Source organism: Rhinoraja longicauda, chromosome 36 (genome assembly GCF_053455715.1).
Source record: "Rhinoraja longicauda isolate Sanriku21f chromosome 36, sRhiLon1.1, whole genome shotgun sequence".
Taxonomy (NCBI): Eukaryota; Metazoa; Chordata; class Chondrichthyes; order Rajiformes; family Arhynchobatidae; genus Rhinoraja; species Rhinoraja longicauda.
Window position 1 is genome coordinate 7,652,945 of NC_135988.1, and position 15,538 is coordinate 7,668,482.

Below are 15,538 nucleotides of genomic sequence, written 5' to 3' on the forward strand. Positions count from 1 at the left end.
TATGCCCCTTTTTTCCTGACCAAAAAACAATATCTCTTGGTCAACCAGCCTTGCCCTTCACTTTAACAGGAACATGCCAACCCATGGCCTCTTCCTATCTCACTTTTAAAGACCTCCCACTTGCCAGGCATCCTTTTATCTGCTAACAATCAACCTTCTTTACATTAGAAGACAAGTTTTTGTCTAATGCCAAAAAAGTTAGCCTAACCCCAATTTAGGACTTTAACTTGTGGACCAGTCCTATCTTTTTCCATAATTATCCTCAAACTAATAAAACTATGCTCACTCATCCCAAAGTGTTCTGCCACTTTACTTTAGACGTTGCTTTAGACTTTGGAGATACAGCACGGAAACAGGCCCTTTGGTCCGTGCAGACAGACCAGCGATCACCCCGTACACTAGCACTATCCTACACACTGGGGACATTTTTTACAATTTCGCCAAGCCAATTAACCTACGAATCTGTACGTCTTTGGAATGAGGGAGGAAACTGTAGCAGCCGAAGGAAACCCAAGCGGTCACAGGGAGAACGTACAGACAGCACCCGTAGTCAGGATCGAACCCAGGTCTCTGATGCTGTAAGGCAGCAACTCTACCACTGCACCACCGTGCCGCTCATCCTCATGAGCTCAGAGAAAGTGAAGTTCAGCTCCTTCTCTGGTGGAGCCATCTTCATGTTGATTCATACTTTGCTGGACGCACTGAACAAATTCTGCCCCATTTAGTGTCCAGCACTATGGCAGACCCAGTCAATATCAGGGAGGTTAATATCACTTACCTTTACAACCCCATTGTTTCGACACCCAGTGCTTTTTTTAAGAGGTAATGATAACAGTATGCATGGTTAATAAACATACGTATGTGTGATGTGATTGGAAGACAGAGTAATGACAGTTAACTTTTTAAAGGTGCCAGTACACTATACCTGGCTCACAGTCCCAAAATAGGCAGTACCTCAGTCTGAAGAAGGGTCTCGACCCAAAACGTCACCCACTCCTTCTCTCCTGAGATGCTGCCTGACCTGCTGAGTTACTCCAGCACTTTGTGAATAAATACCTTCGATTTGTACCAGCATCTGCAGTTATTTTCTTATACTTACAGTACCTACCCCTATCGGCAATCACCTTGCATATTTGTTCCTCCAATTCCCACTGACCATTGGGGTTCTATAATTTGTTCCAATCATGTTTGTCACTCCTTTTTTGTTATCTGGCTTTCATTGTGACTCCGTCAATATCTCATCACTCTCTGCAATGGGCCTGTCAGGTTATCCTCATGATATAACTGACCACTCTTTTGTGGTCATATATATTGCAATTGAAAGATAAAACTGATTGCTGGCTCTGGTTTCCGCCCACTAGACAGAAAACTCAGTTACCATTCAATAGTTTAGAGTTTTGAGATACAGCGTGGAAACATGCCCTTCGGCCCACCGACCCTCGCCAACCAGCGATGCCCGTCCACTGGCACTATCTTACACACCAGGGACAATTGTTACCAAAGCCAATTAACCTACAACCTGTACGTCTGGGAGGAAACCGGAGCACCCGGAGAATGCACACATAGATTTATATTTAGGTATATAAAATAATTCATCAATAAAATAAATTACTAATTTAATTAAGCTCACCTCAGCTTGAAACTTGCACATGTTCCCAAGTTAACTCTGAGAAAGTAAGAATTTGCTTGTGTTTTCTAAAGCGAATGTTGCTTCGGAGGCTTTTAGAGAGGCACATGGATATGCAGGGAATAGAGGGATATGGATCATGTGCAGTCAGAGGAGATTAGTTTAAATTGGCATCATGGTTGGCACGGACATTATGGGTCGAAGGGCCTGTTCCTGTGCTATGTTCATTTCTCACACATCAGTGCATCCTAAAACACACCATTTCAACCCTTGATATTCAGACTCTGTGTTGCCCATTGAATCACGTTCTGCAATACTGCGATGATGGAATTATTGTGTAAGTGGTATTGATAGGAGATTTCAACACCCTTCCCTTCCCCTTCCTTCCCCTACCATGTTCAACGTGTAACAGTTCAGTTTTGATGCTCTGCTGAAACAGTGAATGAAAATATTAATCCCTAAAACCCTTATATCCTTTTCAAACCCTGTTTGTGAAGGATATGAATGTTCGGCCCAAAGGAGTGGATAAACTCGATTTCACTGCATAACTGAATACTTTGGCACACATCCAGACACCTGCTCCCACGGCCAGCATCTGCCTGCTCAGTCACACAGCTCTCATTGCTACTGAGGCCTGTTTTCATGAACCAGTAAGGTTGACATGAGATTGCCCCAGCTAACAATCATTACAGATAACGCAAAGGTAAGTAAAGCAAAGTGCACATGCTAGCGAAAGGAAGAAATAACTCGACGTGGTGGGAATATCAGTAACCAGAGGACCTGATATTATAATCACTGGCAAATTATCCAAAGGGGGAATGTAGGAAGCTGGTTTATGCAGAGAGTTGTTTCAATTTGTATGCGTTGTCTGAATCATCCTGAACACAGATTCAATTGTACGGTTCAAAAGAGAATTGAGTATCTGCATGAAAGAGAAATATTGCTGGGGTCTGGGGAACGAGCCTCAGGTGCTGCTAATTGGAGACTTCTTTTTCAGACCCAGTGCAGGCACAATGATCAAACAGTCTCCTTCTGTGCTGAACTGAAACACAAAAACCTGTCACAAGCACAGAAGGAATGCTTCCCAAAATATAATAATGTTGTTAGCAGTGCCTGACTGTGAATGCATTCGTACAAGGCCTCATGTAAGCTGCCATTTTGGGCAAAAGCTGCCACTATGATTTACTTTTCATGTTCCGGTTGCATGCTGAGAGCATGCAGATAGTTCTGTTATAATGTGCAGTTCCCTAACGTGGATTAGGTATCAAGCATGTGATGAATTATGGAACATTAGTTGCATTACACCGGCCAAATTGGTTGTAACGCGATTTCAATCAGTAATTAGAGAACCAGTTCAAAGTTACTTTGGAATTTGACAGACAGGGAAAAGAAAGCTGTCTTGGCTTTAAACAGTTCAGGGGACAAAAAAACTGTTTCCATGTAACCTCCCTACAGTAATCAGTCACCATTGTCTCTTAAGAACACAGATACAACTTCAACTACAAGTGACCATTGAAATCAATAAGCAATCGCTTCTATTAACACTTGAGCAATAATACTCTATTAAACAGCGTAACATGCAGCCTTTAGTATTGTTGGCTTGCAGTAACAAAATCAAATTAACTGCTATTGAAAAGACCCTTTTGAAAATCGTACAGAAAAATAACACCGTCTTTATAACATGATTTTCTATAGCACAAGGTTTCTTAGGAACACAATTGATTACAGCGAAAAGCTATGGAACCACATCCAGCTGTAGTATTGAAGCTCTGCATGTTAGAATAGTTTCCAGCCTAGCTGTTGCAGTTCATCCACAACACAGGCAGCTACACAGCCATGTAGAAAATTATTTAAGTGTTCCCTGCTCACAGAAGACGGGACAAATCCTCAGCTCAAACAGCCAAAGAGCTCACTTATTTGGCACTAAACATTTATTCCTTCCCCCACCAGCTCACAATGGCTATACACACGGAACATAGACAGTACAGCACAGGAACAGGCCCTTCAGCCCGCAATGTTTATGCTGAACGTGATGCCTATTTCAACTGATCTGATCTGCCTGTACATGATCAATATCCCTCTATTCCTAGCACTTCATGTGCCTATCTATAAGCCTCTTGAACGCCACAATTGTATCTGTCTCCACCACCACCCTTGGCAATGCGTTCCAAGCACCCACCACTCACTGTGTGGGAAAAAAACGTGCCCTGCACATCTCCATTAAACTTTCCCTCTCGCCAAAAAAGGTTTGTATTAATCTTAACCTCTGCTTCTTTGTATCAACGTTCAATTCTTCATTTCATCCTTGTTCTTTGAAGCGCGGTGTGACTTTTGTGTTGTGGAGACTGTGCGTACGTGCAAGTTGTTCACTGATAACAACTTATATCAAACTTGGATTTGAAAGTGGCGACTCTTGCATATTGTCTCAGTGGTCCACTCCTATACACTTGTACTTAGTCTAAGATTGTGCTTTTACGTATAGTAATACTTTTACGGCACAGAATGCAATAAAGGAATTTCACTGTCCCTCGTTAACATGTGGCAATAAAGTATCATTGAACGATTGATTATAGTAAGCTGTTGGAAACCAATGTCTCGGTGACTAATGAAATAATTCAATTCTGTTGCAGAGCAGTACACTGTATGTGGGTTGATTGAAGCAACTCAGCAGGGTGTGGATATAGATGGAGACGTTTTACTGTTCTTGGATATTGCTCAGGTAAAAGCTTTTATGATCTAAATTAATTGGGACCATGAAATACTTTGATTACTCAAAACCAGTTTAAATGCTCCTCGCGGCATGCATGGTCTTATTTTGCCCGGTTGGCTGTCAACGTAAGAATGCTCTGTAGTTGCAGTGATCCTCGGGCTTTGAACGATTATGCAGTTGGCAGAGGGGTCACACAGGCAGACATTAACGCTGAGTGCAACACTGACATTTCTTTTTAACGATTCCATGCTAATGAAATTTGAAGTTCAATCACAGGATGAGGCTGTCACTGGCAAGAGATGTAGAGTCTGCCCAGTTATAGTTCTTAAGTCAAAGGAGCAGAATTAGGCAATTTGGCCCATCAAGTCTATTCCACCATTCAATCATGGCTGATCTATCTTTCCCTCTCAGCCCCATTCTCCTGCCTTCTCCCATAACTCCTGACATCTGTGTCAAGAATCTGTCAATCTCCGCCTTAAAAATATCCATTGACTTGGCCTTCACAGTTGTCTGAGTCAATGAATTCCACGGATTCATCACTCTCTGATTAAAGAAATTCCTCCTCATCTCCTTTTTAAAGGAACATCCTTTTATTCTGAGTTCGTCAAAGATAGTAGCACATCGTCCTTTTGAACAGTCGTAGTCGTACAACACAGAACTAGACCCTTCAGCCCACTGTGTCCATGCCCCCCATCAAGTGCCTATCTATACTAATTCCCACTAAGCCTCTTACTCCTTTCTCTCAACCTAGGTCCTCGACTTTTAGAATACACTGCTATGGAGAAAATGTGCTCTTAATTTGGTCTAACAATCAGGTCATTCCTCAGCCTCCTCTCCCCAAGTTAAACAAGCCCAGCCTCTGCAGTCTCTCCACTTAATTGAAACGCCGTGCCAGGCAACATCCAAAGGTAGCCAGACAAGGGCGGCACAGTGGCGCAGCTGGCCGATCTGTACCTCACGGCACCACAGACCCAGGTTCGATCCTGACCCCAGTTGCTGTCAGTGTGGAGTTTGCTCATTCTCCCTGTGACAGCGTGGGTTTCCTCTGGGTGCTCCGGTTTCCTCCCACATCCCCAAAACATGCAGATTTGTGGGTTAGCATGTACTTGGTGGGGCAAAGACCCTGTTTCCATGCTGCATCTCTAATCTAAAGTGAATAAGGTGATTGGAAAGACTGGATACTTGTCTTTCTTAGCCAAGGAGTAGAATGTAAGAAGAGGAAGCTGGTGCTTGAAATGGTTTATCGGGTCTGAAGTATCAGGTTCACCTCTGGTCAGGATATGTGGTGCAGCGGTAGGGTTGCTGCCTTACAGTGCTTGCAGCGCCAGAGACCCAGGCTCGATCCCGACTACGGGTGCTGTCCGTACGGAGTTTGTACGTTCTCCCCGTGACCATGTGGGTTTTCTGAAATTTCGGTTTCCTCCCACATTCCAAAGTCATACAGGTTTGTAAGTTAATTGGTTTGGTGTATGTGTAAATTGTCCCTAGTGGGTGTAGGATAGTGTGAATGTGCGGGGATCGTGCTCGGCGCAGACTCGGTGGGCTGAAGGGCCTGTTTCCGCGCTGTATCACTAAACTAAACTAAAACTACAAGAGAGATTGCAGAGATTTACGAGCATGTTGACAGGGCTGCAGTATTTTCATTAGGAAGTGAGTTTGGCTGGGCTGGAGTTGTTAAACGAAAAACAAGGGAAGATGTAAGTAGATTTAATCAAGTTGCATAAAATTATGAGAGGCCTGGATATGGTTGATGGGAAGGATGTATTTCCCACCACAGAAAGTTTTTAAAAAGATGGGACTTTGATTTACAATGATCAGTAAAAGACACTAAGGAGAATTGAAGAAACAGTACAGTTCAGCTAGAGTTTATTTTAGTTTAGAGATACAGCGAGGAAACAGGCCTTTGGCCCAATGAGTCCATGCCGACCATTGATCACCCGTTCACACTGCATCCATGTTATCCCACTCTCACATCCACTCCCTACACACTGGGGGCAATTTACAGAGGACCAATTAACCTACAAACCCGCACATCTTTGGGATGTGGGAGGAATCCGGAGCACCCGGAGGAAACCCACGCGGTCACGGGGAGAATGTGCGGACCTCCACATGGACAGCACCCGATGTGAGGATCGAACCAAGGCGCTGTGGCACTCTGGCGCTGTGAAGCAGCAGCTCTACCAGCTGCACTACCCAAAACAGACAGAATCCTTTTCCATGCCTGGGCTTTCAAAAACAAGAGAACATAGCCAATGTGCTGCCCCCAAAATTGGAATGGGTTCTGGATCTCCCTGCCTGAAAGGGTGATAAAGACAGAAATAGTCAACTCAGTTACAAGCTTCTGGAAGAGCACTCCAAGAACCATAAACCACAAGGCTATGAACCTAAATGGTGGAGTTAGCCAAGATAGTTGATAGAGGTTGGGAGGTCAGGTTACCATTGTACAAGACATTGGTGTGGCCACATTTAGAGTTTATTGTGTTCAGGTTTGGTCTCTTATAGGAAAGATGTTAAGATGGAAAGGGTGCACAGAAGATTTACAGCGATGTTGCCAAGACACGAGGGCCTGAGCTACAGGGAGAGGTTGAGCAGGATGGGACTTTATTCCTTGAAGCGCAAATGGAGGAGGAGTGATTTTATAGAGGTGGATAAGATCATGAGAGGAATAAATATGGTATATACTCAGAGTCTTTTACCCAGAGTAGGGGATTAGGTTTAAGGTAAGGGGGGAAAGATAAGGGTGGAACCTTATAAGGGGTAACTTTGTTACACAAAGGGTGGTGGGTGTATGGAACATGCTGCCTGAGGAGGTAGATGAGGTGGGTACTATTGCAACATTTAAGAAACATTTGGACAGGTAAATGGATAGGATAGGTTCAGCAGGATATGGGCCAAACATAGGCATGTGGGACAAGTGTAGATGGGGCATGTTGGTCAGTATGGAAAAGTTGGCCTATTTGTACATTTTATGACTCTACGCACTGTGATTGACCAAACGTTTACGATGCAATGGATTTAATTAATTTACTTGTATTTATTTCTCTTGGGGTTTATTTTTTGTGCAGTTCCATTGTGCTCACCAGCTGTCTGAATGGAGCCTGCACCACATCTGCACAAACTACAACAACGTTTGTCGCAAGTTTCCCAGGGAAATGAAAACAAAGTCTCCTGGTAGGATCCTGATACCTTTCCTCATTCGGCAATGATATTGTTTGATTTACTGTACTCAAGGCGAGTTCAAGCCTAACACCGAATTTCAACCTGTCTCTCAACTCAACCCTTCATTCACCATGAACATAAACAGGGGCATCGGTGTTAATCATTTATTAATCTATAATGAATAATTATGATTATTTAATCATTTATGTTTAATGACAATTTATGATTTGGTGAGATGCAGCAGGGGAGGCTTGAACATATCACGGCATCGGGTTGTTGGCAGCAGTGATAATATATTTCTCTCTATAGAAGGATTTTTGTTGAGAGGATCATAATTCCCTGCTACAGATTCCCAGTTGCTAAGCAGCAGAATAGAGTGGAGGATTTCCACCTCCACCCTCTCAGCGCTCCATCAAAATAGTTCCCTCCGTAACTCCGGCACACATTCTTCGACCTCCACCAACTAAACGAAAGTTATTCCCCCAACCCATTCAACCACGGGAAACACAGCAATTTTTAGATAAGTAGTCAATCCAGTTTGTTTCAGAACAGGACAATTCTAGTTTAGTTTAGAGATACATAGAAACACAGAAACTTAGAGAATAGGTGCAGAAGTAGGCTGTTCAGCCCTTTGAGCCAGTATCGCCATTCAATATGATCATGGCTGATCGTCCAAAATCAGTACCCTGTTCCGGCTTTTTTTCCCATATCCCTTGACTCCCTTCACCCTGAGCTAAATCTAACTCTCTTTTGAAAACCATGGAAATAGGCCCTTCGGCCCAGCTAGTCCGCACCGACCAGCGATCCCTGCACATTAACACTACCCGACACACACTAGGAACAATTTTTTTTTTTTAAACATTTTTATACCAAGCCATTTAACCGACAAACCTGTACATCTTTGGAGTGTGGGAGGAAACCGAAGATCTTGGAGAAAACCCACGCAGGTCACGGAGAGAACGTACTAACTCCCCACAGATAGAACAGATAGTCAGGATCGAACCTGGGTCTCTGGCGCTGTAAGGCAGTAACTCTACCGCTATGCCACTGTGCTGCTCTAATAAAAGATTATCGAATTTTTTGCCCCTCCACAACATTTTCATCTCCCAGGATGGAAAAATCAAATACTAGAGGGCATAGCTTTAAGGTGAGAGGGGCAAAGTTTAAAGAAGATGCATGGAACAAGACTTTTGTACAGAGGGTGGTGATTGGGTTGGTGGTTGAGGCAGGGGGGATCTTATTGAAACATATAAGATAATTAGGGGATTGGACACATTAGAGGCAGGAAACATGTTCCCAATGTTGGGGGAGTCCAGAACAAGGGGCCACAGTTTAAGAATAAGGGGTAGGCCATTTAGAACGGAGATGAGGAAGAACTTTTTCAGTCAGAGAGTGGTGAAGGTGTGGAATTCTCTGCCTCAGACGGCAGTGGAGGCCAGTTCGTTGGATGCTTTCAAGAGAGAGCTGGATAGAGCTCTTAAGGATAGCGGAGTGAGGGGGTATGGGGAGAAGGCAGGAACGGGGTACTGATTGAGAGTGATCAGCCATGATCGCATTGAATGGCGGTGCTGGCTCGAAGGGCTGAATGGCCTACTCCTGCACCTATTGTCTATTGTCTATTGTCTATTGATGCGTTGGCGGCATTTAAAAGACAATATGCAAGGAATGGAGGGATACTGGTAATGTGCAGGTAGATAGGTGATGGTCCTGGCATCATGTTTGGCACAGATATTGTGGGCCGAAGTGGCCTGTTCTTGTGCTCTAATTTTCTCGGTTCTATGTTCTATAAAATACCAGCAATCTACCAGCTATTGTTAGCATTACTTCTTATCCCACAGTTGGAGTATTTTTTTTCTCTCTCCTCTGTTCCCATTCATCTCCTATTTCCACCACCTTCAGTCACATGAGCAGGATCAAGAGGCCTTCACTAAATCACTTATAACCAATAGTCTGAAGAAAGGTCTAGACCCGAAACATCACCCATTCCTTCTCTACAGAGATGTTGCCTGTCCCGCTGAGTTACTCCAGCATTTTGTGTCTATCTTTTGCTTAAACCAGCATCTGCAGTTCCTTCCTACACCATTGTTTGCTCTACCCGATTACACACATCCTTTCTTTCCTATCATTCCACCCACTGAAAGCTGTGGAACTCATTCCCACAGACGGCCATGGAGGCCAAATCATTGGGTATTTTTAAGGCAGGGATTGACAGATTCTTGATTAGTAAGAGTGTCAAGGGTTATGGGGGAAAGGCAGGAGAATGGGGTTGAGAGGGAAAAATAGATAGCCATGATTGAATGGCAGAGTTAATAATAATAATACATTTTATTTATATAGCGCTTTTCATATACTCAAAGACGCTTTACAGAGATTTTGAGAACATAGGGAAATTAATAAATAGATAAATAAGTAAATAAATAAATGAACAGAGAAAGGAGACAGAAGGTGAGGTGACCTTCAGTGGTTGAAGGCAGTACTGAACAGGTGAGACTTCAGCGATGTTTTGAATGTGGTGAGTGTGGGGGAGTCTCTAACGGTTTGGGGTAGTGAGTTCCATAGGGTGGGAGCAGCGATGGAGAAAGCCCTGTCCCCCCAGGATCTGAGTTTAGTTGATTGGCCTAATTCTGCTCCTTGAACCTATGAGCACATTTATTTCTAACTTGTCCTAGTTCTAACAAACAGTCAACAAATTCAAACTAATTTTGTTTTCCATCTTGCTGGTTAACCTGCTGAGTATTTTTGCTTTTCATTAAACCAAGCTCCCTTTTGTTGATTAAAAGCATTATCACCCTTGTTGGGGCGGTGTACATGCTGATGGTATTTGGGGTGCACATAGCTGAAGTTAGCTTGATGGAGCCACTGACAATGGTGAACAGGGCATTAAGCATCACTGTTTACATTTTTTCAATGTTACTGTGAGGTAGCTAACTATAAACTAATGTATAGCCCGGCTTATTATATTGGGACAGCACAGTGGCGCAGCGGTAAGGTTACTGTCTTACAACGACAGAGACTGGGTTTGATCCTGACAACGGGTGTCGTTGTACGGAGTTTGCACGTTCTCCCTGTGACCACGTGGGTTTTCTCCAGATACTCTGGTTTCCTCCCACATTCCAAAGTGGGAGCTAGTAGGTTAATTGGCTTCTGTAAAATGTCCCCAGTGTGTAGGATAGTGCTAGCATATGGGATGATCATTAGTTGGCATGGACTCATTGGGCCGAAGGGACTGTTTCCACACTGTATCTGTAAAACTAAAACATTACCCAATAGTACTCTTCAAAAGTATGCCATTCGTTTCAAGCGTGTGGAGTATCCTTACAATGTGACATGTGCTGTATAAATGAAGTTTTATCCTTATGTTCCTAATTGGTTTGTAATGGAGACAGTCCACACCACTTGTCAGGACATACCTTTCCCTTCCATATCTCCAGTCTTCCTCTCCCCTGGTTCTCAGTGGTGTGCGAGTCTGTGTGTGTATGTGCACATGTGCCTGTGTGCATGTGTGCGTCAGTGTGCGCATGTGCAAGAGACAGAGAGAGAGAGAGTGTGCCCAACATTTTACTAACAGTTTTACTGACATGTACTTTCAGAAAACCAGGACTATTTTGAAAAACACCGTTGGCCTCCTGTCTGGTTTCTCAAAGAAGATGATCATTACCAGCGAGCACGGAGAGAGCGTGACAAGGAGGACTACTTGTGCCAGAAACGTCAGCTGAAGCACAAGTGGTTCTTCTGGAATACGAGCTCGCCTTCTGCAGCTTCATCCTCCTCCACTGTCATCTGAAGACGTGCGTGGATCAAAGAACTCACAGTTAATCCAGCATCCAGCAGTTTGAAGGACTTCTTCCAAGTCAGCCAGACACTTACTAGGTTTTAACAACCAGCAACCAGACCTCCATAGTCTGGCTAGATCATGGCAATCAATGTGAGTTTTTATTTCCTGACAGTCAGTGCTAAATTACTCCCTCTCTACATCTCTTGCACACAGACACAGATGTGCACACACAGACGCGCACACAGACAGACGCGCACACGTGCAAGCATGCACACACAGACTCGCCAACACACACACACGTGCACACACACACAGATGCGCACGTGCATGCACACACACGCATGTGCACACACACGCATGTGCACACAGGCAAGCTCACATGCACGAACACACACACGCAAGCACATGCACCAAGGCGCAATATATTGGCTGGACAGATTAGGTGGCACAGTTTTTTTTCTGCTTTGTAAATCAAATCAGACTGTGGCAAATAGGTGAGAGATATTAGACTGCAAAGCAGTAACCGGTGACTTTATTAAACCTTGTTGTTGACATGAGTTGGTTGTCTAGCACAATGGTTCAGTTCTAGAAAGCATGATACTCCTCCTTGCATGGATCTGCTCTGGCTGAGCCAGATTGACTACAAATTGTTATATATTCCAGGAATCGTATTTGGTTACAAATCTGGATGCTCCGCTGAATTCATATTCATACATAACACCTACTCCTAAGAAAGAATAAATCAGGGAATGGGAATTCATGGAAACTGAGGAATAAGCTTATTTCTTTTTACTTAAGGATGAACAGTTGAATTGAAAAGCAATCCCTGAATTTGTTGTTTCCACATTTGCACACTGAGCATATGTACAGGATGTACATCTTTTGTATTCAAGATTAAGTAAAAAAATAAACAGAATTTATGAGCAAATAGATCTGAATCGGGACCGATGTTGTCCCTTTTCTACTTTACATGTGGGCTGCAGGAGTTGCAAGGCAGTGCATGAGAAAGGGGAATTCATGTGTGACCCTGTGTCTCACTTTGCAATATGAGGTGATATGGGACTGTAACCAAACATGTCGATGATTTTTCCTCGCGACACCCTGGAGATTTACAATTCTAGCGAGGAGAGATGCTTTTTTTCTGCATGTGATAATTTTCAAGATGTGATATTTTACTAAAACGAAAATCACAGATTTTCTACTGCGTTTTGACTGAACTGCACTAAGTCAACAGGACAACCATAGGAACACAGATCCAGGATTAAAAGGGCACAACTGCTGTGCATTCACATGCATACAGTGTTAGTGCATGAGTGCCGGCTTGTTTCAGGGACATTCTCATTTTGTAAAGTTAATAGGGAAACCAAACATGAAAGGAATCAGAAAAACAATGATGACCTTCAGTTGGCATGGTCTCGGTGGGCCGAAGGGCCTGTTTCCATGTTGTATCTCTAAACTAAACTCGCCCTGTCTTCTTTAGCTTCTGATGGGAAAGATCATCTCATCTATCATTTCAGTGATTAGGCAGAAGATTATATACACACATGTTTTCAATCTACAAACGAACAGTTGAGGACCACGCACTTTGCTCCCACGTGCCATTAATTGACTGCTATGCATTACTTAGGGATCATGTGTTTGCATTGCACATAATCCTTGGGTACTGTGGACTTAAGGCAGCACCCACATTATCCGAGATATTATGCACCAAAATAACAATAACAGAGTGCGTTCAATGGATTGATTCAAAATAAGGCAAATGTAATAATCAATTTGGTCATTCAACAACAAGGTGGGACCTCTGTTTAAACAAAAAGGTCCCAAAATAGATAGACATCACTTCCATCTGACAATTGTCAAAGCAAGTTAAAGTGTCTGTTACATTTTGTTGAAATATTTCTGTTTTTCTGAACTTAGTGGAGCCATTTCCTGGGCCACCAGCCAACCCAATGTTGAGTTGTTGTAATTTTACTGACAGCGGTTCTTCTTGAGTGGTGAAAATTTCATGTCGTTACTCCAGAGTTTCTACATTGTGAGGCCTGTTGTAGGAACCCAAACCGCTGTGTCCTTCTGAAAGGATCAAATGTTTACATTATTTCACTGCTTGTTGAGAATTTAATTAGAAATTGCGTTAAGGAAATAGGATTTTGTCTCACTCCGTTTAATGGACAGTGAAGGGTGAGTCAAATGTTAAGATTTTTCGATGTTGTCATTGATAGGTTTTCTTTCTTGACCGGGGACCTTCTTGTATAAATAATCTGGAATTCTTGCATAAATGTGATTTAAGCTTCTCTCTTCCTTGTAAACCATGTTGTAGAATGTGCCAATTTGTGGTGAAAAGTTGTCCGTTGTTAAGAAAAGTTGCTCATTGTGAAGGTGGAACATTAGTGGTGCCTTGGTCCATCAAACTTCAAACAAGGTTCTGCTGAAAATGAATCGGCCTGAAATGTTGACTCTTTCTCAATCAGAACTCTGATTGAAATGGGAACTCAACAGCCAATTTCAATTAGAAGAATATACTGAGACTACTCTCCAGATCAAGGGTTTGATATCTTCCTGTGTGTACTGATCATTGAAATCAAAACAAAAATGAATGGAAGTTACATGATAGGGATCTATCACTGGTTAAATACTTTGCTCTCTGACATTGTGGAATTCATTGCCACAGATTGCCGTGGAGGCCAAGTCAATGGATATTTCTAAGGCAGAGATTGGCTGATTCTTGATTAGTATAGGTGTCAGGGGTTATGGGGAGAAGGCAGGAAAATGGAGTTGCGAGGAAAAGATAGATCAGCCTAATTCTGCTCCTATAACTTATGAACATCCCATTCTTGCAGTACTGGGGTTTTTTTATTCATTGGGCATCGTACATTGAGACCATGGAATAATCAATGAAAAATAAAGGAGAACAATGTTACCTGAGAATGGAAAAGGCAGGTGGAGATCACTTAATCAGATCTAATATTAACACCGTAACCAGACTTGAGTTCATTTCAAAAAGAACCAGCGGGGAAATGAGGAGAATCTTTTCTTGCATGAGTTGTGATCATTTGGAATTCATTGGACTTGAAGGGCTATTGGATTTTGTTGAACTTTAAAATGGTGAATGGTAAGAAAATGAAAAGGAAATAATGCCATAGGGCAGCACAGTGGTGCAGCTGGTAGAGTTGCTGCCTCAGCGCCAGAGACCCGGGTTCATTCCTGACCTCGGGTACTATCTGTGTGGAGTTTGCACGTTCTCCCAGTGATTGCGTAGGCTTCTCTCTTCCCACATCCCAAAGATGCATGGGTTGCAGGTTAATTGTGTGTAGGGAGTGGATGCGAAAGTGGGATAACATTAAACTAACGTGAACGGGTGATCGATGGTCGGCGTGGACTGAAGGGCCTGTTTCCATGCTGCATCTGCCAATCAAAGGCGATGAGAATAGAGAAGAGGGCTTGGAGCTCTTTGGAGTACAATGTTGAAAATGACTTCCATCTGTACAGTGAAATCTTCAAGACAGGTCATTTCATTTATAGTGTTAACTGGAAGGTGGGGACGAAAGGAGGAATATACAATGCTCATGAAGTGAGGCAGCTTGTAGCCTTAAAAGCTTGCATACTCCCCCTCTCCCCCCCAAACCCCATTGTTAGGAAGCTTGGGGATGTTGTTACTGGTGGGAGACAGGGAAAGATCAGGCAACGAAAGGAAAAGGCAGGAGGCTGTCTAAAAAGCAAACAATCAGCTCTAAAATGAAGGTATTTATTTCACAAAATGCTGGAGTAACTCAGCAGGTCAGGCAGCATCTCCGGAGAGAAGGAATGGGTGACGTTTCGGCTAGAGACCCTTCTTCAGTCTGAAGAAGGGTCTCGACCCGAAACGTCACCCATTCCTTCTCTCCTGAGATGCTGCCTGACCCGCTGAGTTACTCCAGCATTTTGTGAAATAAATACCTTCGATTTGTACCAGCATCTGCAGTTATTTTCTTACAGCTCTAAAATGAAACTAAGTGTAGAGACGCCAAAAGTGGAATGAATGATAATGGGAGACAGGGTGCACGGATGGTGGTGGACAGTATTAATTAATGCCAAGGGGGGCTACAGTCATACCTATGGTGTATAACTGTCCCCAGACAAACGGGATCTCTTTCTGATCTATTGGTGCATATGTTTGGGGTTGTTGTGTTGAAATATATTCACATTGTGCATGCCTTCTGGAGAGTGGTTTGCTTCGAACAGGGTGTCAGGGTCCTGTCTGGTCATCATAATTTCCCTTGAAGCATAATCT

The 15,538-nt window shown here is 43.2% G+C and overlaps 1 protein-coding gene across 2 annotated transcripts in view; it reads left to right on the forward strand.

The window, feature by feature from the left end:
• Positions 1–15,081, forward strand: part of rhobtb2a (Rho related BTB domain containing 2a) — a 64,333-nt gene extending 49,252 nt beyond the window's left edge. For both annotated transcript variants that reach the window (XM_078428732.1, XM_078428733.1), the window contains 3 exons: positions 4,258–4,346; positions 7,403–7,508; positions 11,087–15,081. In XM_078428732.1, the coding sequence (XP_078284858.1) occupies positions 4,258–4,346; positions 7,403–7,508; positions 11,087–11,280 (389 nt within the window). In that variant the 3' untranslated portion in view covers positions 11,281–15,081. The remainder of the gene's footprint in view (positions 1–4,257; positions 4,347–7,402; positions 7,509–11,086) is intronic.
• Positions 15,082–15,538: the final 457 nt, after the last annotated feature.